At 41.8% G+C, this 25,636-nt stretch overlaps 1 protein-coding gene across 1 annotated transcript in view; it reads left to right on the forward strand.

Moving 5' to 3' along the window:
• LOC144790647 (cytochrome P450 2J4-like) overlaps positions 1 to 25,636 on the forward strand; it is a 69,683-nt gene that overhangs the window by 39,004 nt on the left and 5,043 nt on the right. Inside the window, exon 7 of the mRNA XM_078665375.1 lies at positions 9,818 to 10,005. Coding sequence (XP_078521501.1) covers positions 9,818 to 10,005 — 188 coding nt within the window. The remainder of the gene's footprint in view (positions 1 to 9,817; positions 10,006 to 25,636) is intronic.

Here is a 25,636-nt window from a genome sequence, read left to right on the forward strand (position 1 = left end):
AGAACCCTCATCTACAGAAAATTTAAAGTAGGTGAGAAATTTAGATAATATGTTCTTTCTATGGATGGGGTCAGAACATGAACGACACAACTTCCACACATGGCTTAATAAACTGTCTACAGACATGCGGTTCACCTGTGAATTCAGCAACACAGCTATTCCATTTCTAGATTTTTGGGTCAAAGTCAAGAAAGGCTATAGCTATGTTTCACTGTACAGGAAACCTACTGAGAGGATTGTGTTACTTCTCTACTCTAGTGGCCAATCACAGAGCCTGGAGGATAATTTGCACTTTGGGCAATTCCTCCAGAACTACACTAAAAGACCTTAGGCAAGCAGAATGGTGGCTGGGTTTATAGGCACAGAGTGCCTAGGAGTCTGTATCTTAAATGTCCATTAACTGTATGGTGCTCTGGAGGATGAAGAGCCACCCAATCATTCTCTTCTGGAAAATACATTTTCAATTTGAATGCAAACGGGATCTCCGAGCACTCAAGAAAATCGATCATATGTCGAGGTTGTGTTATCGACTGTTCTTTTATTGCAATATCCAAGTCTAGTCCTTACTCTCTGGCTTTTCACTTGCCCAATACCCAACACATGTTTTGTCTTAAGCTGTAATAGTGACAGCAGACTTCCCCAAGGCTATATTATGAATACAGGTGTATTAAAAACAGAGGAAACTCTAGGAAAATCAAAGAGTCCAATCACCAGGGTCAATGACCCAAATGGCACCCAACTTGTGCTGTGTTTAATCCTAAAAGTCAGACCATGAAGTAATTTAATATTTTTTATAAGTGGTGTCAGTGAAGAGAATAAAGAGGTGTTGTTATTGATGCACTCAATGCAGTGTACTTCTCATTAAATTTAGTGAAGAGTGCCAAAGATACTTGTTACATACCATATAATTTAGCTAGTCATGAGTATGGTTAGATTAGTGGGCAAAAGTGTGGATGCATTTGTGGCAAATTGTGAGTAGTTTAAAGCAATTGTTACCACGGATATAAGGGAGCTATAACTAACCTCAATTTCAAAGTAGTCGAGAATGGTCATTGTGTTCAGGATTTCAAGTAAATCCTAGTGTAGACCGGATATGTGTAACAAGATAGGTTGAGATTAAGGTTGAGGTCTGTAATGGGAAAAGACCAGTATATATCTCTCTGATTGGTGGAACAAGTAAGTGATAGATCAACTATACCCATTCAGCATGTTAATGACCATAGCCAATATGTGTCTAAACAATACACACATCGTAGTACTGGCTATCACATACAAACAATGCGTGGTAAGTCACGCTAACTTATGATGTGTTACGAGTACCCACGTAGCCTAAAATCGCCACGTCTATACGGTAACCAGAGAATAAAAGTGACATATACATTCAGTTGCACTAAGAGATCTGATTATTTTCATGAATCAAACTTGGTTATCCAAGGCACCTTGTAAGGCAAGCACGAAAAGGGGCTTGGTGCAAGGGGATGTACTCCTACTACCACAGCAAATAGACAACGTGTGCGAACGTATTATTTGCGTCTGCATTTACAACACAGCAAGCAATGACATTAAAAAAATTGTTAAGAAAAACTGGAAATTGGAACAACCTTGAGCTTCAGGATGACCTTAATTAAAGATTGTTGTGGTGAGTTTTACCTCCTGGTACAAACCACCACATGACACTTTCATGCGTTCACTCATTATTACCTCCTCTATTTACTAGAAGAATCCCAGAGGGCCATCTACTCCACACAGTACGACTCCAACCACGGTCCCCATACTGTCCTATGCATGTTTTGACTGGACACTATATATCACAGATGAGTCACCCAATCCATCATTACCATCCATCCATAACCACTCAAATGTAGAGACACATACACGCTGAGCGTAACCTCATTGCTTTTCTACCACAGATTTGGATACATTCCTTGCCACATGTGAGCCTTCCTGTATAACAGTACCACTCAAAAGTATATCCCGCTGTCTCCACATCCATTTTACCAATTACATAAGTTAGTTTGGCCCACCCAACAGTACACCTAATACATTTAAATTGTGTTAAATCAAATTAGGACCACCAAGGCATTTTCTACGCCACAGGTGCTTCCCAACCTGCATCCAGATGAAGACCCTATCTACATTGTATCCATAGGATCGAAAGATTGACACAATAATAGTATACTGTTTATATTTTGATACCTGAGCATTTCACTCTGTGTCAGAGTGTGTACCAACCACCTTTTGCATCCTCAGTCAGTCACTTTTCATGTACATAGAGTCCATAGCACCACTGTTTTACTTTATTACTAGTGTAAGCACCGCATCACTGCCACCCCCATGAACAGGTGTTGGATCTAGCCCTGATCTCTTGACTGGGTGAGAGTATTCTGCTTAATTCAGAGACTCTGTCCCTCACCACCCCTTGTAGTAAATATACCCCCATGAACAGGACTATACATTTTACTCCAAATTTCACAAAACCTATTTATACAGAAATTACCTCCTGGTTACCAGTCCTGGCAACCCAGGCCCATAGACTCCAAAATTGATGTCAAGGTCCTCTCCGATTGCACAGCAGTGTGGCTGCTGGTGGGGCCTGCAGAGCTGCATAGACTGTTTCTAAACCATGGGTGACGAGCAAGGGGATGCTCCAAGACCCAACCTTATGAGGCTGTATAAAAGATACAATAGAACACTACTTCACCGAGAACGATAACAGAGAGGTGCAACCACACACCGCTGGGAGGCAGTCTCCTGAGGGAAACTCATCTCCCACATGACTGCATTTCAGCGCAAGGCCAAACTCCTCAAGCAATAATTAGAAACTCAGATATCCCAGGTTGAAGCACAACACAAAAAAAGGATACTCAAATAGAACCCTAAGAAATCATGACCATGGAACCCCTAATAATTGAAATCCAGATTAATCCTGCAATCAATGGCATGATGGTGGATGGAAAAGAGAACTAACTGGCCCTTTAACCCATGATATTGTAATACTTTATCACCGATCTGGAAACAAGCATCCAGGTACTATTGGTTTAATTAGATTGCTTTACACAGGTGTCGGTCTCCAAAATGGACTACTCCAGATCAAGTGGAATGGGGTAGCAGACCCATAAAGCAGCCTTCGAGACGCCATCCAACGGGCGAGTTCATAGGTGCCGCACCGGCCATAGCATATCTAGGGGTTCAGTTTCCGACCCGTACGAGTTCCCATTATAACAGCATCCTTTCCCCCTTGCTCACTGCCCTCTTTAAGGACCTCTATAGATGGGGCATGTTAATCATATCCTGGTTAATACAGATCAATAGCTTATAAATGAATGTAATGCCCAGCTCCTATATGCACTCCAGACCTTTCTCACAGCTCTCCCTAAATCAACCCAAGCGCTGCTCCGGACAAAAATACTCAATTTTGTATAGGAAGGTAAATCCCTAATGGTAGCAAAATCATCTTTATTCTGCTCTACTGCCTTTTTGGGTCTTGTGCTTCCCAGGCATTTCTCTGCGTACATGCTTTCGACTCAGCGCTACCATTCTGTCTACTGTGGCCATGACCCGAGGATAAGCCTTGGGTACAGGTGGAACAAGTCTTTTCCCCGATCCCTCTGAGTGGACGTTTGTGGCTGACTGACGCAGCTTGGGCAGGATTTCCCTCCGCTGCCATCGACAGCCTACCTCCTGGTCACTGGCAAACAGTAAAGAGAAAACAAGCATTCCTGGTCTACCCCTTACCACCCATGCTAATAACATGGATTGCCCCCCAGGTGTGTGTCGGGCCCAGATTCCTTTTCTTGGGACCAACACTGGTCACCTTCTACATAGGATTTTTACCATGATGATTACCTTGGGACAAGAGGGGGCCTCATAGAGTAATATGCACTAACTAGGGGCAATACATATAGGGCCACTCAGGCACTGCAGTGGGCGGGGCAGAGAGAGGTCATGCTCACAGAACTGTGCAAAGGGAGGAATAACCAATTCAACCCCTATACACCAATTTGCCATAAAGACATATTATGGCTGTACCACTACATCCTAGCTCTCACCCCCACCAAAAATCATGCATACATGACACAATGGGAGAGGAAATTGGCAACTGACATTTCAGATGGGCGATGGGGATCTATATGGCAGAGGGCTTCCAAGTCAAGCCTACAAAATATTCACTTGCTGGTAGCTCACCCCTGTGTGGTTCCACATGATGTTTGGAGGTAGTGGACCTAGCCACAGATCTAGGCATTTTGGAACAAAGTCCTCCTCAGAATACACTCCATTACCAATGTCTCCTTGCCCCTCGACCCATTACTGATGCTTCTAGGGGACCAAGGGAAGGTTTAACTTTACTCTACAATGACTCCTCAGGAGTGGCTGTTCTCTCATCTCCTTCTGACCACACACATGGGTTTGGCCCAGATGTGGAAACAACCACAGGTACCCTCGATCAACATGTGGTGGAGGAAGGTGGGATATTTGTATGCCATGGAAAATCTCAATGCCATTTTTCATTAAATGAAATGAAATGAAAATAGCATTTGTAGAACGCGATGGATACCCTGAGGCGTCCCAGCTTTGATGATAGGATCACAAACTTTGATGTAGTATGGCACCCTTTTTCCACTTACAATAGGAGACGGCAGAGCACAGGAGGGGATACACCCGACAATGTCCAAACCCTTGCATGCATCTGGGGTGTATGATATTGCTTCCTGAGAATCAGGGAGGAACACAATAAATGCTGAACAATCAGACTTGACAGCAATATGTCCCTGTATATCCCAGGAGGCAGGGGTTGGGGAATCTAGTCTACCTGGGTGGGTTTGGAGGTCAGAAGAAGGGACAACAATGCATGAGTAATATGCTGCATGCTTTCATGGTGTCAAATACTACTCAATATATATTTTCAACCATGACTAAGCTGTAATGTGGTACAAAAGGGTGTGGTGATGGACGGAGCATCTGAATCAATCAAACACTCACACCCAGTCAAAAGATCTGGGTTTAATCCATCACCGTTCTTTAACCCCCTCTGCCACCCCAGTTCAGACTATGTGTAATGTGGCACAAAATTAAAACGCAAAGCTAAAATGTTCCCATTTCCGCATTTTTGTCCCACTGTAAAGCTTATAAATGTATTCCTCCCATTTAACTATACAACAGTGTATATCTTTAATGGATTATGCAGTCTATTCAATTAATTCTACACATACTAAAATGTATAGCCATCTTGATTTCTAAGAGCTCAATGTAAATACAGCTTTGTTATTATATCCTTCTATGTAGCTATTATTTCTGCTACAATACCACTGCATCTTCTACTTGTGTATGTTTCTTCTGAATAGCTTTTAGCTCTATTTACAAATTTGCAATGGTCTTGAAAGCTTCAAACTATTTGGCAAATTATGCAATGAACTCATAGACTTTACATGCTATCAGCTGCCAATAGAGTGAATACGTCAGTTACAGATGGCTATCTCTCATGGCCTATAGCTGGGATACCCTATTTCAAGATCTGACAATAACTCTCTGCTAAAACAAAACCAATTCTTGGTCATTTTATACTGACCTTGTTTTTTTAATCTCAAACTCCTTTTATTTAATGTTTCATAAAGTAAAAGAACAAAACAGTAGAAGGGTATATAGATAGAAGAGTAAAGAATATACCAAATTCATATATTATTAGCACATTGTTCCCATAAATGTATTGTGTAAAACTGTGCAGGATTATTTCATAAGGGAGACATATGCTAGGGCAAAATGTGGTTGATCGCTGATCCATAGAACCCCAAAATGCCATTAGAAAAGACGGTTGTGAGCCCGTGGGGGTTCGACGCCTGTAGAGAGTTGGATGAAGGACCTAGTCTAATAAGTACAAAACTAAACTGGTCAAAAAACAATACAGTCAACAACAAAAAAATATGTTCCTCTCACTGAGATATTATCAATGAATAAAATTAATTATATTCCTTTTAACTCCTTATCAGCCCTTCTGTCCCAGTGGGCATCCACTATACCTCGGAGGTTGGCCGTGGAAGCCCACTGGGGCAGGAGGGCAGATCAGGATTTCAAAGGAATATAATAACTTTTATTAATTTACTATACCTTATTATTTTTTGTATTTAGTGTATGAAGAAGCATACTCTATATGAATATTTGTTACTTAAAATATATGTGTTGGTACCAGCACTTTCTGGTTGCCCCATTAAGGTAGAACCCACCCCTCCCGTCAAGGGCCGGTGATTACACACACACTGTACAACCTGCTCTCACCCTCGGGTAGCTTGGCGCTGGGCAGTCAGGCTTATCACAGAGGCAATGTGTAAAGCAAAGGCACAGCACTCAACCACGGTAAATACACAGCACGTCACAAATGGGAGACTACACACGGGGTTTAGATAAATATTGTTTGCATTCAACACACACATTAATCAATGTAACATGAATGTCATGTATTTCTGGGCATAAATCACATTTGAAAATCTTACTAGCAGTACTAGGCCCAATTGTGTTGATAAGATATTGATAGTATCCACACATGGGCAATTCTTATTCTAAACCGCACAACACCCGTATGCGGTGCGACACATTGTCAGCCCCAGGCCTACCCCAACAATCCTCATAATTCAATATCACATAGTTAAAGGGTGTACACTGGGGGGCGCAACTACATCAGAAATATGTACATACAAAGAATTCCAACACTTTTTATCAGCACTGTGGGCAATGGCCACACGGGTAAAAGCCAAATGTAAGTTACTTTTGGCAAGAAATCAACGTTAAAAAACCACACCTCCGACCGTTGTCATGAATCATAGGCGAAACACAGACTGTACCTTCCACACACACACTTACTCTGCACCACTACACGGTGGAAAAGGTACCAGCCTGGCGCTAACAGGACACTCGTACACACCTATGCACACCACACCCTAGTGTGGTACAACTGATGCCTAGCAGATCCTTGGTTAACACGCTGCAGACCCCGTGGCTCCAAGTCTCCTTCCACACTCCAACTCACCCCAGGTATTCTATATTCTTCCCGGATGGAAGATCACCAGACCCTCCCTCTGGATACTAGACTGCACACAGCTGAGGTCACACTTAACCTGGGTCCCAGGAGAGCAGGTAAGGATAAGTAGCAAGAAGAATTGAGAGGCAGACGTAAACAAGGGGTTTCTTGCACCACTCAGGAAGTTCACCTTCAGGTTGCGAAGCAGAAGCAGGCCTACGCAATAATTGTGTAGAAACAGGGGGTTTTCAGGGCCTTACGGTTCAGCCCATCTGTGAAGCACTAGTGGGTCATGCAGCCTCTTTACCTGCTCATTCTCTGAAGCACTTCACCAGCCTAGTCAATCAACCTCATTCCTACCCGGCGCCAATATGTTGTCGGGCGGGGCCAGGTGGAGAGGGGGCAGTTGTTTCCACCATGATAGGGGCCAGGAAGGGAGCATTTGGTGAATGGGAAATAACACAGGAGGGAACCCTCCATCCTGAGGAGGCACCCCGTCCGGTACAAATTGATCAGGGATGTACCGAGGCAATCCAGGCACAAGGTCTGGCACACAACGAGTTGGGTCCACCAGACAATTCAGTTCACACAACCAAGAAATGCTAATTCTTTACCACCCTGGAAATGAGGCACTCTGTTTTGTGCACATTGATGTAGGTTGCACCAGACCATTCCAGTGACACACAAAGGCACAAGTTCAGTAATATCTCATGAGGTAGAATGAGACACTACAATGGGTACATCCTCCACCTCTGAGGGCCGCAACCTGTGAATCGGATACTGCCCACAATGAGCATGCCGTCGGCGTGTTGCACTACAGAAATGCAAAACAGTTGACAAAGCAGGCAACTTTGGATCCTGCAACCGGTAATCAGCTCGCCACAATAAGTTACTTATGCATGTTGCGGCCCCTGCAGTACAGGTGCCACTCGCTTTAGATGTGGCCAATACATTTAGGGCTCTGTACTAGGCACTCCAGTCTCCAGGCACGATTCTTAGTTTGAAACTCAGGCCGTGCTGTTCGTTGGAATTCAGCAGTCGATATGGGTACTTGAGGGAGGCACCGCTCTACAGATGTCACTAGTAGATGGTGTGGGTCTCTCATAGGAGATCTTTGAAATCCCTGAGATCTCAGAGAGAGCAGGGACCAGCCAACTGGTCCTTGCAGAGCCCACTTCAGGGTGCCACACTTCAGCAGGTAGTCAGCCCAAGTCAGCCACTATTCACGAAGGATACCCGGTCCCTTCCAATGGCATTAATCCTCCTTTTGCCCAAAAGATTCCTCTGTCAGTGTGCACCACGCAGTCCTGGTTCTCAGGTCCCGCATATCCACAGGCAACGTTCTCTTTTGCAGGAGGGTGGCACCCATAGTTATACTGTAGTGGGCCTTCGAAGTTGGGGGGTTTCAAAGGGTATTTCTTTGACTCACAGATGTGTCCTCTAAATATCCGTCCTGTCTACCATTAGACCGTGGAATGCAAATCCCCATCTTTGTGGGGGCCATAATATGGCTCCAGAGGCCAAGTGTCACAACCTCTGCCTCCCATCTATTGCACCAGGCCAGCAAATGGCAGAGGTGGGCCGTTTCAACTACATGCACAATGGTTCATGGCTGTCACTGGGGAATGCCTAGATGGGCTCCCTAGGCCTCCGCTGTTGACTGGCGCCAGGCACCATGGCAGACAAAGTGTTTCAGAGCATAGAAATGTCCTCAATTCTGTATTTGGTGTTTCTAAGCGAGTTATGCCAAGCTCACCCTTATCACTGGAAAGGGGTTGGCATTGCAAATCCATTGATAGGAAACATCATGAGGCTGCACCATTGCAATCCTCTATTGCAGCTTTAAGTACTGTTAACCACTTCCCCATACTAATCTATGGGAAGAGCAAGCCTCATAGTTGGATAATCCTGCATGGGTATTCCCTGCTACCTGGGTAGGGAACACATCTGTGTACCTGCCTGGTCCTTCACCTGCCACTTCGCGTAGAAGTGAAAGATCCCATTACGATGGCCCGTGCTTTTGAGAGACCAGCCTGAGTACAATTGCAATGGCACCATCACAGGCCTGCCATGGCAGGTTTAGACACATGTTTAAAAGCATGATCCGTGTGAGTGCACATGCCGGCCTGCAAAGGCAGGACGGACACACGTTTGAAAACACCGTGTAAGCACCACTTCCTACTATAAGTAGGAAGGGTGTGCCCACTTTCACACTGCATTTACAGGGGGAAAGTGCCCAAAGCCCTAAGCCCACAGCAAGAGAATTAACAAAACTCAGAAGAAAACAGCAAAAAGGTTAGGAAAACACTATTCGAAGATTATCAGGTCTAACAATAAGCTTGTTAAACACCGTTGAGCATTGCAGATTAATATGTTTAAAAGTTAACCTACTGAGGCTTGATGATGTAATACAGGTGAGTACTGATAAATAAAAAGAACATTCAAAAATGGTGGTGCACGTTGTGACCAAGGCTTGTGTAAAGCCAAAGGCATTGATGTGGTTAATCCTTACAGCATTGTTATAAATGAATTTGTGAAATTGCTGCTGGAATTCCAGTCTCTTCCTTAATTCAAATAAAAGATTATATTATCTGCACTTGTCTGAGGATTTTTTTTATGTCATTAGCTTTGGTGGTTTGAATTGAACTGAATAGATTTGAGTTGCAGTGAATTGAGCTCAACTCAGCTGGTCTGAATTAGGATGGGTCGAGGAACCGGATAGGCTTGCAATGTCAACTATCTCATCTGTAGACATTAGTGTGTTAGAATGTCACCAGTTCCCTGATTTGTGTAAATCTCTCCCTCCAGAGAATGTCCAGAAGGAGCTGGATGATGTCCTTGGAGAGTCCCAGATCATTCACTATGAGGACCGAAAGAGGCTTCCCTACACCAATGCCGTGATCCATGAGATACAGCGCATAAGCAGCATAGTACCTATTGGTCTTTTTAGGAAGACTGTGAATGAGACCTCATTGCAGGGATTCAACATTGAGAAGGTACTTATGCACCAGCATTGAGAGACCTATTGACTAGCATTGAGAGATGAAATGTGAAGCAGACAGTGCATGGTTATCATTAGGCAGTGTATAGGCAGTGTTTTATTGGGAGTCAAAATACATAACATTGAATATAAAGTTTACCATCAGGCAAGGTGCAAACACTCTAACATTGTTACTGACGACGAGGAAAGTAAATTTAATAGCATTGTAAGGTAGGATAGGAAGAAAAAAAAAGTGCAGAGTTTATACCATAAAAAGAAACATATTCATCAGCATTACTAGGTGGTATGTTGGCAGAGATTACGCATCTCACCATTAGTTACTTTCAAGACACACCTCACACATGAAGTAGAGTATGAAATGAACATTGAAAGTCTTTTGTTAGACGTTGCTTATCTGAGTTAAGGCCAGAGAGGCAGGCAACTATAGGGTAAAGAGTCATAATATCGAGTCTTTTATTTCGACTGGACAGAATATCGAGTGAAAAATATAGAATGGACATAACATCGACTAGACATAATATAGACAACAAAAATATCGACTAGAGAAATTAATATCGAATAGAATGGACATAATATCGAATCAAAAATATAGAATGGACATAATATCGACTAGACATAATATAGCCAACAAAAATATCGAATTTAAGGTAAGTTAATAATAATTTGTATTTTTTGTGTAATATAAGTCTGTAGCGGGTTGTGGGTTTATAGGGGAATAGGGTGGGAAGTAATTTAATTATAATTAATTAAATATGTTAATTTATTTATTGATATTTATTTAGAATTAATTGTTAATTACTTATTAATTGGTAAATAATTAAAATATAATTGGTAATTAATTATAATTGATTAATTGATAAATATTTTAATTTTAGTAATTTATTTTCTGTAGCGGGTTGTGGGTTTATAGGGGACTAGGGTGGGAAGTAATTTAATTATAATTAATTAAATATGTTGATTTATTTATTGATATTTATTTAGAATTAATTGTTAATTAATTATTAATTGGTAATTAATTAAAATATAATTGGTAATTAATTATAATTGATTAATTGATAAATATTTTAATTTTAGTAATTTATTTTCTGTAGCGGGTTGTGGGTTTATAAGGGAATAGGGTGGGAAGTAATTCAATTATAATTAATTAAATATGTTAATTTATTTATTGATATTTATTTAGAATTAATTGTTAATTAATTATTAATTGGTAATTAATTAAAATATATTTGGTAATTAATTATAATTGATTAATTGATAAATATTTTAATTTAAGAAATGTATTTTCTGTAGCGGGTTGTGGGTTTATAGGGGAATAGGGTGGGAAGTAATTTAATTATAATTAATTAAATATGTCATTTAAATTATTGGTATTTATTTTGAATTAATTGTTAATTAATTTTTAATAGGTAATTAATTAAAATATAATTGGTAATTAAAATAAATTTATTAATTTTGAAATTGTAAATTAATTTATTGTTAATAGGTAATTAATTAGTATGAGTAGGCAATTTTTATAATTAAATAATTTTATTTTGTATTTATAAATAAATATTTAATATTTTTTATACACAAGTAAAATATTTTATTTATTTGTAATTGGTATTACTATTTATGTTATTTATATCTATTTGTGAAGTATTTACTTTCCCTATTATTGCACTCTCTGAAGTTGGAATAGTAATTTTAACCCCTACGCTATACAACACTTTCCCTACTGTTGCACCCACTGGAGTGGGTATGCAACGTTTACAACGCAACTTTTACTATGCACTACCATTACAACGAAACTTTTACAACGCAAAAACTTTTACAACGCATACATTTACAAAGCATGTTTTTACAACGCAGATACCTTTACAACGCATACCATTACAACGTAAGTATTGCTAAGTATATAATTATTTTTAAAATGTTATATGTTTGGGTTTTTGGGTAAAGGGGTATTTTTAGGGTTCAGGGTCAGTTTTCAGTTTTTGGGTAAAGGGGTATTTTTAGAGTTAATGGTCAGTTTTCAGTTTTTGGGTAAAGGGGTATTTTTAGGGTTCAGGGTCAGTTTTCAGTTTCTGGGGTAAAGGGGTATTTTTAGGGTTCAGGGTCAGTTTTCAGTTTTTGGGTAAAGGGGTATTTTTAGGGTTCAGTGTCAGTTTTCAGTTTTTGGGTAAAGGGGTATTTTTAGGGTTCTGGGTCAGTTTTCAGTTTTTGGGTAAAGGGGTATATTTAGGCTTCAGGGTCAGTTTTCAGTTTTTGGGTAAAGGGGTATTTTTAGGGTTCAGGGTCAGTTTTCAGTTTCTGGGGTAAAGGGGTATATTTAGGGTTCAGGGTCAGTTTTCAGTTTTTGGGTAAAGGGGTATTTTTAGGGTTCAGGGTCAGTTTTCAGTTTCTGGGGTAAAGGGGTATTTTTAGGGTCAGGGTCAGTTTTCAGTTTTTGGGTAAAGGGGTATTTTTAGGGTTCAGGGTCAGTTTTCAGTTTTTGGGGTAAAGGGGTATATTTAGGGTTCATGGTCAGTTTTCAGTTTTTGGGTAAAGGGGTATTTTTAGGGTTCAGGGTCAGTTTTCAGTTTCTGGGGTAAAGGGGTATTTTTAGGGTTCAGGGTCAGTTTTCAGTTTTTGGGTAAAGGGGTATTTTTAGGGTTCAGGGTCAGTTTTCAGTTTTTGGGGTAAAGGGGTATATTTAGGGTTCATGGTCAGTTTTCAGTTTTTGGGTAAAGGGGTATTTTTAGGGTTCAGGGTCAGTTTTCAGTTTCTGGGGTAAAGGGGTATTTTTAGGGTTCAGGGTCCGTTTTCAGTTTTTGGGTAAAGGGGTATTTTTAGGGTTCAGGGTCAGTTTTCAGTTTTTGGGTAAAGGGGTATTTTTAGGGTTCAGGGTCAGTTTAGGGTTTTTGGGGTACAGGGGTACTTTGTAAAAATAAAGTAAAATTACATTTAAATTACATTAATTAAATACAATTAAATAAAATTAAATTATATTATAATATTTTAAATTAATTTATATTAAAAATAATATTATATACTTACCAATACTTATGTTGTAATGGTATGCGTTGTAAAGGTATATGCGTTGTAAAATCTTGCGTTGTAAATGTATGAGTTGTAAAAGTTTTTGTGTTGTAAAAGTTTTGATGTAATGGTAGGTGTTGTAAAAGTATGCGTTGTAACGTCATACATCCCTGGAGTGGGAATAGTAATTTTAACCCCTACGCTATCCAGCGCTTTCCCTACTGTTGCACCCACTGGAGTGGGAATAGTAAATTTTACCTCTACGCTATCCAACACTTTTGCTAATGTTGAACTCACTATAGTTGTTACAATAAATTTTAACCATTTTCTATGCTACGCTAAAAATGTTATATATGTTTATTTAATAATATGTTTATATATATATATATATATATATATATATATATATATAATTATTTTTGGTGATATAATTTTTTTAATTATAGAAATTATTTATTAAAATTACATTTTAAAAATAATTATTTCTAAGTTTATATTAAATATATATATATTACTATATTAGTTTTAACTTAATTTTAAGACATTTAAAAAAATCGATATTTTGACAGTCTATATTTTTGTAAGTCGATATTTTGGAGTCGATATTTTGGTACTTACCTGTTTGTAGATAGGGAGTCGATATTTTGTCACTCGATATTTTTCACTCGATATTTGTGTATCTCGATATTTGTGACGTCGATATTATGTCAGTGATCCAACTATAGACCTGTGTGTTGAAGAAATCAACAATGTGTGTCCAAAAATAAAACTTCAGTGGGCAACCAAATTAATACTGTTATCTGGCATCTCAACAGGAGGGATTACCTTAGATTCCAGAGACTGCTATGTGTACATCTAAACCAGATCTGATCTATTCTCCAAAGTAGTTTCTTAACAATCTAAATTTCTTTCTGGTATTCTCTGTTTATGCTTCTTCATGAATGTCATACCGTGTCATTCCTGTTCCGCCACCTCTTTTTCAGTTGGCATTCTGGTGGGACCTTGAAGGCACCTTATGTTACTAAGAAATGCCTTCAAATCAAATGCATTTTTTACTGTTGAGTTGAACTTTCCCACATTTTGATAAACTGAACACCATATAACTCAAAGAATCCTGCCAGAAATTATCTTGCCTTAATTTGTGTAACTCAACTCTTACCCATCTCTACACTCATTCTTGCTGTGTCAGAGGTAAGGGTAAGGGTATTCTTTAAAAAATATTGTCCAACAAGCCAGCTGGAGCTGCCAAAGGTCTAAACACATCAAACAGATGACCTTCGTAATGGAGGTCACAGTGGACATATTGATCTATATTTAGGCTGTGGGGTTTTAGGTTTAAACATTTAATAACTGATAAAACCCCACTAAAAGAAAAATAGCCCTCACCGGTGAAAACATATAAACACTGAAAAAACACCTGCACAACCACAAACTAAATGCCATTCAAAGAAAGGAAAAAGAAAGTGAAAGAGTAATTTTGTTCTTACTGAAGGGGTCAATAAAATGTAACTTTGTTATAGACGCTAGCAGTAAGAAAGACTGGCTAACATTATTCTGCTTGAGTTTTGTTCTTTAGGGATGCCACTAAAATATTGTTTCTTCTTCCTTTTACTTTTTTCAGTTTTATGGCCTTTGGTCTAAAGATGCAGGTTTTAGTTTCATGTTTTAGGTCTAGTTTAATTATTTTATAAACTGTAGAGAATCAGGACATATCAAACTCATCTTGGATATTTTGGCTGCATTTGATTCTTTCACTGATAGGTAAAATGGCTAGTTTAATAAAAATCTTTCCTAATATGTGTCATCACATTTACCCACAAAGAATAGGTAAAAACCCTTAATACATCAGACCATAGTTTCTAGTGTGTCAGTATTGATAGTAGGTGAATTGCCAACACCTCAGGCTTTAAACATTAAATGCAAGGTATAGTGACAAGTATATATATCACCAAGCATCTGGGATAGCGGTGAAAACGTGAGACCAGACGTGTGGAAAACATTGAATGCAGTGTCACTTGTTATGCTCTGCAAAAAAGGTTCTTTCCAAGTTCAACAAAGATTGGAGTGTTATTGTTTGTATTTGCAGTGATTCACCTACGTATATAAAAAATTTGTCTGATTACCTGTCAAAATTGATACCCGAGCTGAAGTGATTCCCTGTAGGAGATCCTTGCCACTTGTTAGATGGTATGCTGAAAGCATCTTTACAATCTTCAGAGTTAATGAGGGATGCTATTGACTTTTTAGTCCATTCTGGTGCACTGTTTTCTTATGCCCAGGTACTAAAACGCAAATATTTATCATTTTGTGCTTTATGTGGCATCAAAGAAAGAGTCATCCCAACTGTGTCCCTTAGCTGACCGTTCTCAGCCCAAGGGGCTATAAATGCTGAGAGGGCCTTTTCACAGAAATTGACATGGGAAGGAAAGTGCGAGCGCACATGACCAAAGACTCACTTAAGAAGTATTTTATGGTGTACTACAATAAGATTAATTTGCAAAAATCTCTTTGGACCTCGTATACACTATACGTACACTGTCTATATACCATGTTCTTTCAGTGCAGAAAGCAAGCAATGATAAAAGCAAAACATTCCATGAACACCGGAAAAACACTTTTTCTGTTGTTTTTAGTGGCGTGAAAATGTGTAACCACTGATAACAACAGTTTTTTAAGATATTGAAAACACTGAAAAAACCCCACCAGAATTTACCAAAAATAGAAACTGAAAAGGGGACAGCCTATCTATATTTAATAATAATAATAATAATAAGGGAGCTTATAAAGCGCCTGGTTACGCCAGAAGGTGTGTTCCCGCGCTGTAGTGAGTAGCCGAGTGAACCCCCTACCCTGCAATTTCAGCGTGGTCCCCTATTTTCAAAACAGGTACGTTTTAAGCCCTGATCTAAAACTGCCCTCCGATGGCTCCAGCCGGAGCTCAACGGGAAGTTCATTCCACCTCCTGGCCGCCAGAAGCCTAAAAGACCTTCCACCCATCCGATCCCTCTTCACTCTTGGAACGAGTACTAGACCCGCTCCACTAGATCTAAGGGACCGTGCGGCCTTGTATAGGGTGATGAGACTTAGAAGATCTCTGGGGCCCCTGCCTTGGACAATGCGGTGGCATAAACAGAGCGCTTTGAACATGATTCTCCTCCTGACAGAAGGCCAGTGAAGAGTGTCCAATGCTCTTTTAGAGTCAGTCCACCTCGGCCGTCTTAGCACAAACCGTGCAGCAGCATTTTGCATCACCTGGAGCCGGTTCAAACTTTTAACCATCGCACCCAGATATAAAATGTTGCCATAGTCCAGGCGCGACGTAACAAGTGCATGCACAGCGCCTTCCTTGCCTCAATCGGGAGGAGATCCATAGTTTCATAAAAATCTTTCCTAATATGTGTCATCACATTTACCCACAAAGAATAGGTAAAAACCCTTAATACATCAGACCATAGTTTCTAGTGTGTCAGTATTGATAGTAGGTGAATTGCCAACACCTCAGGCTTTAAACATTAAATGCAAGGTATAGTGACAAGTATATATATCACCAAGCATCTGGGATAGCGGTGAAAACGTGAGACCAGACGTGTGGAAAACATTGAATGCAGTGTCACTTGTTATGCTCTGCAAAAAAGGTTCTTTCCAAGTTCAACAAAGATTGGAGTGTTATTGTTTGTATTTGCAGTGATTCACCTACGTATATAAAAAATTTGTCTGATTACCTGTCAAAATTGATACCCGAGCTGAAGTGATTCCCTGTAGGAGATCCTTGCCACTTGTTAGATGGTATGCTGAAAGCATCTTTACAATCTTCAGAGTTAATGAGGGATGCTATTGACTTTTTAGTCCATTCTGGTGCACTGTTTTCTTATGCCCAGGTACTAAAACGCAAATATTTATCATTTCGTGCTTTATGTGGCATCAAAGAAAGAGTCATCCCAACTGTGTCCCTTAGCTGACCGTTCTCAGCCCAAGGGGCTATAAATGCTGAGAGGGCCTTTTCACAGAAATTGACTTGGGAAGGAAAGCGCGAGCGCACATGACCAAAGACTCACTTAAGAAGTATTTTATGGTGTACTACAATAAGATTAATTTGCAAAAATCTCTTTGGACCTCGTATACACTATACGTACACTGTCTATATACCATGTTCTTTCAGTGCAGAAAGCAAGCAATGATAAAAGCAAAACATTCCATGAACACCGGAAAAACACTTTTTCTGTTGTTTTTAGTGGCGTGAAAATGTGTAACCACTGATAACAACAGTTTTTTAAGATATTGAAAACACTGAAAAAACCCCACCAGAATTTACCAAAAATAGAAACTGAAAAGGGGACAGCCTATCTATATTTAATAATAATAATAATAATAATAAGGGAGCTTATAAAGCGCCTGGTTACGCCAGAAGGTGTGTTCCCGCGCTGTAGTGAGTAGCCGAGTGAACCCCCTACCCTGCAATTTCAGCGTGGTCCCCTATTTTCAAAACAGGTACGTTTTAAGCCCTGATCTAAAACTGCCCTCCGATGGCTCCAGCCGGAGCTCAACGGGAAGTTCATTCCACCTCCTGGCCGCCAGAAGCCTAAAAGACCTTCCACCTATCCGATCCCTCTTCACTCTTGGAACGAGTACTAGACCCGCTCCACTAGATCTAAGGGACTGTGCGGGCTTGTATAGGGTGATGAGACTTAGAAGATCTCTGGGGCCCCTGCCTTGGACAATGCGGTGGCATAAACAGAGCGCTTTGAACATGATTCTCTTCCTGACAGGAGGCCAGTAAAGAGTGTCCAATGCTCTTTTAGAGTCAGTCCACCTCGGCCGTCTTAGCACAAACCGTGCAGCAGCATTTTGCATCACCTGGAGCCGGTTCAAACTTTTAACCATCGCACCCAGATATAAAATGTTGCCATAGTCCAGGCGCGACGTAACAAGTGCATGCACTAGCGCCTTCCTTGCCTCAATCGGGAGGAGATCCATGGTTTTTCGCATGCTTTTCAAGACACCAAAACACTTACCCACCACTAGTCTGATCTGGGATTTAAAAGTTAGGTTGGAGTCTACCCACACACCCAGGTTCTTAGCCAAGGGGCTTGGTGTTGGAGCAGGACCCAGATTCGACGGCCACCATACCGATGACCACACAAGGGGTCCCCGCCCTCCACAATCACCTCTGTCTTGCTACCATTCAACTTTAGGCAGTTGTCCGCAATCCAAGTGGCAAGCTCCTGCATACATGCTCTGAAGTTGGATACATCAACACCCGGCGCCCGTGATAGCGAGATGACCAGCTGTGTGTCATCTGCATATGACATAATTCTGACTCCAAAGCCCTCCACTAGCCCAGCCATCGGGGAAACATATAAATTAAATAGGGTAGGGCTAAGGTCAGATCCCTGTGGCACTCCCTGGTCCAGATTAACAGAATCAGAGTAATGTGAACCTTGCCTAACTCAGAAATGATTGTATCCACTTGAGAGCAGATCCTGAGACACCACCTCTATTCAGACACTGTAGCAAGGTGAAATGTGCCACAGTGTCAAAGGCGGCGCTCGGATCTAAGAGAATGAGCGCCATTGTCTGGCCCTCATCTGCTCCCTGAGGTGCTCTACCTGGCTTCTCAAGGATATTGAAGTCCCCTTTAACTAGTATTCTTTTAGGATTAGGGTTGGGCAGTGAATTTCGCTCCGCCAGTGGAGGACACAGAGTTTTGCTACTCCTTGCTCCGCTTGAAGCACGGAGTTGGAAAAAAACTCTGCCATCCTCCGATCAGTGTAGTTTTCTGGCACTACTACCCCTACCTTCAAAACCTTCACATTGAGAGATGCTATGTGTGGAGTTCTTTTCTCTCTTTCATTTTCATGCCTAAGTTATACGAGTACCATCTCTCGCAGCTGGGCTGCAGTCTGTCCCACTTCTCTTTCTCTGGTCACACTCGTACGCTGTGCATGTGCCTGGTGCCCTTTTACTTGTTATGTGTGGCCCGTGACCTCTTGGCGGAGCTTGGTGTAAGATCATTCAGTGCAGCCCTTCCTATGCAGCCCTCTCTTTGGCTGAAGGCGCACCACAGCAACTGCACCACGGCTGGGAAAAGCCTGAGTAGACCTGGAGGTGAGTACAAGGAACAAATATCTTGTGCCCTTTTAATATATTGAGATGTGTTGCTGAATATGTCAGACCCTCTTAGAACACCATGTAGTGTTGCTGAATATGTCATGCCATTTTAGAACATACGCAAGGAAACAATTGATGGACGGAATGCTGGACAATGCACACATTCACCCCCAGTCACAAGGATCTGGGTTTCATCCATCATTCTTTTGCTCACCACACCAGCCCAGTTTGGACCCAGCCATATGCAAATCAGTCTTGACCCTGTTCCTTATGGGAACAGTCCAGCCCGAACTGCCAAGCCAGGTCCTCCCTGGACTGGAAACAAGCATTCCGGGCTTGGTTTCAGGGCATCACCCTTCATCAGCCATGCTAGCTTGAATCCAGACGTGTAGTGAGCACGGGACCCACGTGTGGGCATACCCTTCCCACTTAGGGCAACATACGCAAAATAAACAATTGATGGATGGAATGCTGGACAATGCAAACATTCACCCCCAGTCACAAGGAACTCGGTTTAATCCATCATTCTTTTGCTCTCCACACCACCCCAGTTTTGACCCAGCCATATGCGAATCAGTCTTGACCCTGTTCCTTATGGGAACAGTCCAGCCCGAACTGCCAAACCAGGTCCTCCCTGGACTGGAAACAAGCATCCTGGGACCCGTTTCAGGGCATCACCCTTCATCAGCCAGGCTAGCTTGAATCCAGTGGTGTAGTCAATATAGATTATGGAACTTACGTCTGGGCATACCCTTCCCACTTGGGGCAACATACGCAATAGAAACAATTGATGGACGGAATGCTGGACAATGCAAACATTCACCCCCAGTCACAAAGATCTGGGTTTAATCCATCATTCATTTGCTCACCACACCACCCTAGTTTGGACCCAGCCATATGCAAATCAGTCTTGACCCTGTTCCTTATGGGAACAGTCTAGCCCAAACTTTTAAGCCAGCTCCTCCCTGGACCGGAAACAAGCATCCAGGGACCAGTTTCAGGACATCACCCTACATCAGCCAGGCTAGCTTGAATCCAGTGGTGTAGTGAGCACCGGACCCATGTCTGGGCATACTCTTCCCACTTAGGGCAACATACGCAAAAAAAACAATTGATGGACGGAATGCTGGACAATGCAAACATTCACCCCCAGCCACAAGGATCTGGGTTTAATCCATCATTCTTTTTCTCACAACCACACCCCACTTTGGACCCAGCCATATGCAAATCAGTCATGGCCCTGTTTTTTATGGGAACAGTCCAGCACAAACTTTCAAGCCTGGTCCTCCCTGGACCAGAAACAAGCATCCTGGGACCGGTTTCAGGACATCACCCTACATCAGCCAGGCTAGCTTGAATCCAGTGGCGTAGTGAGCACGGGACCCATGTCTGGGCATACTCTTCCCACTTAAGGCAACATATGCAAAAGAAACAATTCATGGACAGAATGTTGGACAATGCAAACATTCACCCCCAGCCACAAGGATCTGGGTTTAATCCATCATTCTTTTGCTCACCACCCCAGTTTGGACCCAGCCATATGCAAATCAGTCTTGCCCCCGTTCCTTATGGGAACAGTCCAGCCCGAAATGCCAAGCCAGGTCCTCCCTGGACCGGAAACAAGCATCCTGGGACCTGTTTCAGGGCATCACCCTTCATCAGCCAGGCTAGCTTGAATCCAGTGGTATAATGAGCAAGGGACCCAGGTCTGGGCATACCCTTCCCACTTAGGGCAACATACGCAAAAGAAACAATTAATGGACGGAATGCTGGACAATGCAAACATTCATCCCTAGTCACAAGGATCTGGGTTTAATCCATCATTCTTTTGCTCACCACACCATCCCTGTTTGGACCCAGCAATATGCAAATCAGTCTTGACCCTGTTCCTTATTGGGACAGTCCAGCCCGAACTGCCGAACCAGGTCCTCCCTGGACCGGAAACAAGCATCCCGGGTCCGGTTTCAGGGCATCACCCAGGCTAGCTTGAATCCAGTGGTGTAGTGAACATGGGACCCACGTCTGGGCATAGCCTTCCCACTTAGGTCAACATACGCAAAAGAGACAATTGATGGATGGAATGCTGGACAATGCAAGCATTCACCCCCGGTCACAAGGATCTGGGTTTAATCCATAATGCTTTGCTCACCACACCACCCCAGTTTGGACCCAGCCATATGCAAATCAGTCTAGACCCTGTTTCTTATGGGAACAGTCTAGCATGAACTACCAAGCTAGGTCCTCCCTGGATCGGAAACAAGCATCCTGGGACTGGTTTCATTGCATAACCCTTCCTCAGCCAGGCTAGCTTAAATCCAGTGGTGTGGTGAGCACAGGACCCACGTCTGGGCATACCCTTCCAACTTAAGGCAATATACATAAAAGAAACAATTGATGTACGGTAGGCTGGACAATGCAAACATTCACCCCCAGTCAAAAGGATCTGGGTTTAATCCATCATTCTTTTGCTCACCACACCTCCTCAGTGTTGACCCAGCCATATCCAAATCAGTCTTGACCCTGTTCCTTATGGGAACAGTCCAGCCCGATCTGCCAATCCAGGATCTGGCCTGGCAGTTCAGGCTGGACTGTTTCCATTGGGCCCAGGGTCAAGACTGATTTGCATATGGCTGGGTCCAAACTGGAATGGCATGGTGAGCAAAGAAACGATGGATTTAAGCCCAGATCTCTGTACTGGGGTGAATGTATGACATTGTTCTGCATTCTGTCCATCAATTGTTCTTTTTGAATTTGTCACCCTGAGTGGGACGGGTATGCTCAGATGTTGGTCCTGTGCTCTCCACGCCACTGGAGTCAAGCTATCCTGGCTGACGAGGGCTGAAAGTCCGAAACCGGTCCTAGGATGCTTGTTTCCAGTCCAGGGAGGACCTGGCCTGGCAGTTCGGTCTGGACTGTTCCCATTGGGTGCAGGTTCAAGACTGATTTGCATATGGCTGGGTCCAAACTGGAATGGCATGGTGAGCAAAAAAACTATCGATTTAGGTCCAGATCTCTGTCCTGGGGTGAATGTATGATATTGTTCTGCCTTCTGTCCATCAATTGTTCTTTTTAAATTTTAGAACATCAAGCAGTGTTGTTGAACATAACAATAACGCATCCTTTTGGAACATCACGCTGTGATGTTGATGATGTCATGCCCTTCTGCAACAGAATGACTCTACTCAGAATGCCAGCACCATTAATTGACCAAGCAGCCTTGGAGCAAAACGCAAAGCATCAACGCACAAATAACACTGTATGACAAAATGCATGAGAACTGTGGAACATGTAGCACTGAGAAGCTGATCCGCTGTGAAAAAAGCTCAACAATTGTGTAAAATATCTCTTGAGCACAAGATGCACTGCCACTGACAATCTTTCACACTCTAGTGCTGAGGTGTGCAGCTTCCGTCAGTACAGTAGTAGCCCATGAGCGGAACTCTGTGAAGTAAAGTGCAATTTTGGGGGTCCTGTGTACTCCTCACAGGCCTAGTTTTGATGTGCCTATTTAAATTCATCACGTATAACCTCTAAAAATTCTGTAGATTATATGACTCAATGGTCATCTTCCCACCAAACTCCCAACGATCATTGTTGAACTCACTTAGATGACTGCATGAGTTTTGGAGTCTGGAAAGATTAAGACAGACGTCCAACTCCCAAATGAACATTTGAAATAATGAATATTTAAATAATTTAAATAATAGGCCATTATTATGTATGGGGTTTCTGTTTACAGCTTTTGCACCCTGACAAAGCAGGAACCACAATCCTAGTCAAGTTAAGTTACTACACAACCTAAATTATCTTGTGCTCACGCTCTGGAAGCTTGGCACAGAGCAGTCAGGCTTTACTTAAGTGGCAATGTGTAAGGTGTTTGTGCAACACTTAAACAATAAAAGAGTGTAAACACCACAAAACAATTCCACAACAATTTAGAAAAATAAAGTATGATTTTATAAGTGAGACAAGGCCAAAACAACAAAAATCCAATATGTATAAGGCTAGATATGAATTTGTGAAGAATAAATGCAAAAGCAAATAGCGGCTAAAGAGTTAATTGTTGGCGCTGGACCGGGACAAAGTCGAGAGTTCAGGCCGACCGCGATGGAGTGTGGGCCGAAAACATGTCATCATTGTCCAAGGTACCTCTAAGAGGTATTTTGAGCTCTGGGAGAAGGGGGAACAATCAAAGAAAAATCACAAAAACATCCCACGCGACCTATTTTGCTTTCATGTAGGCTGACACCAGGTCTGCGGGACAATCCACAATACAAACTGCAATATCGATAACCTTTTATTATTTTTTTATTACATTATTCCATACTGTTTCTTTCATTTATGTTCACATACAAAACAATAAAAGATTGACTTTTTTTGTTGTAAAAAAGATGTTTTTACATGATTCTTTTTTTAAAGCAATTTCATTAGTTGTGACTGGGTAATATATACTTTGCTTTCTCTTTGCAGACAATAATTTAATCATTTCATTATTATCACATATCCCCTCAATTATGACCCCACTTGGATACTAACCTGACATACCAAACACTCTCACTCACTCTTCATACATAATCAATACCCAACCAGCTCACATACACCAAATAAGTCACGGTAAAGACAGATCGTGAACTGTCTCCGTGGCTGGGTTGTAAGTTGGGTATCAAACATCCAGGGTGGGAAACATCTACCACTTAGGCCCGCTGATCAAAAGTAACTTGGTCCTAGGTTTGCATCAACAGATGTGGGGTAAAGCTGAACAACACGCTGCTGATCCTCATGCAGTTTAGGTGATGCGCTGGATTTCTCCATTTAGCAGCGGCGATGTGACAAGTCTTTGAGCGATGCATCAGTACTGGAGTGTGGTGGTTCTGTAGGCGATGTTCCCGGTTTCTCCATGATATAGAGTGGCTGCTGATTTTTTCCCACACAGTGGCAGCAATGTAAGGTTCTGCTATGGCGGGTCTGAGTGTGATACAGCGGACTCCGAGGGCGATGCACAGGTCCAATTCCCACACCAGCAGCAATGTACCACTTATGCTCTTGCTGCTAAGGATGCATCAATTTACCTGGAGCAAACCCCTAGGTCCACTTCCAAGGACCCAGGACTGGATTGGCATCACTTGGCAGGACAGACTCACAAGCAGATGAGCCTCAGAGTTGGGAAGGAGAGCTCTAAGTCTTTTCTGTCCATGAGACTTAGGCAATAGCAAGCAAGCCAGCAAGACCTTGGAGTCACCTGAATTTAAAAGAGTTCAAAAGAGAGAGATCAGAAGGCAGTATGGCAACACAGCAAGGAAATAGTTCAGCAAATAGTAGATTCAGCAAAATAGCAGTCTTTTAGCAACACAGCAGCTCCTCTTCATCCTGGCAGAGTGGTCACAGGTCCAGAAGTGTCCTCCAGTTTGGGTGTTGGGGTCCAGTACTTATACCTGGCATGCCTTTGAAGTGGGGGAGACTTAAAAGAAAGCTTTGAAGTGCATAGAGGGTCACCTTTTGTCAGGAATGTAGTGGCCGGCACATGCTCAATGATTGTTCAAGCTAAAAAGAATGAGGCTTACCAGAAAGCGAGTAAATATCCTCACTGAAAAAGATTCCCCTCAGCCACTAAGTCAGCACTAAGACTTTGCTTGGATTCCATTTGCACGTTTCCAGTATTGAATTCTGGAGTCATCTATACCAAGCAAAGGTTGATATAAAATAAATCTGTATGCCTGCTTTCTAATAATACTATGTATAAGGCACTAATAATTTCAGTGAAAATTGCTGTCTGATAAATGTAAATCTAGTTAATCAGTTAACATATCAGCATACATATGGTTTGGCAATGTATTAATATGGTTATCTGCCACCTTTTGTGCTGACAAAACTGTATTTTATTATGTAACACTACAACTCCCAGAAGGCCACGTAAGGGGAGAGGTATAAAAACACTACTTAGCCTATTGTCACTCAACCGTGAGCAAGGCCGTAAGGCTGAAACTTGTTCGTGGAGCCAGACTGGCTCTGCGTATGAAATAAATGAACTGTTCCCAGATTTCTGAGTGCGTAGCAAATTGTTGTTACTGAATCAATGGAGGCTGATGGCTCGGCCTGACTTATGCACCCGCAATTGAGAGCGCCGTTTTTTTAGCCACATTGTTGAAAAAAAAGAAATATATATATATGTATATTAAAAGAATACCCTTGCAGGCATAGAGTGGTGCATAAGTTATGCAAAAAAGACAAAGAGAACCCTGGGTCGTTCTCAAGTTTAGGTGGAAGGCAGCCTCTGAATAGAGCACCGTCAACACCAGCGACACTCTAGATTTGCTCACCTCAAATGTCTGCTTTCCTATCCTCGAAAGTAGTTTCACAGGGGTGCTAAATAGTGTGTTTGTTTAACCTTTCTCCTTGTGCAGGAAAGGCACACCAAATCCCAATGGAAAAGATAAGAGCTGACAGAAAAGAACTACAGACTATCTTGTTTTCAAGGCAGTCTCTCTTTTAGCCACTTCCCCTCCCCTCCCACTGTTGCCCTG

The sequence above is a fragment of the Lissotriton helveticus genome, chromosome 11 (genome assembly GCF_964261635.1).
Source record: "Lissotriton helveticus chromosome 11, aLisHel1.1, whole genome shotgun sequence".
In the NCBI taxonomy this organism is placed as follows: Eukaryota; Metazoa; Chordata; class Amphibia; order Caudata; family Salamandridae; genus Lissotriton; species Lissotriton helveticus.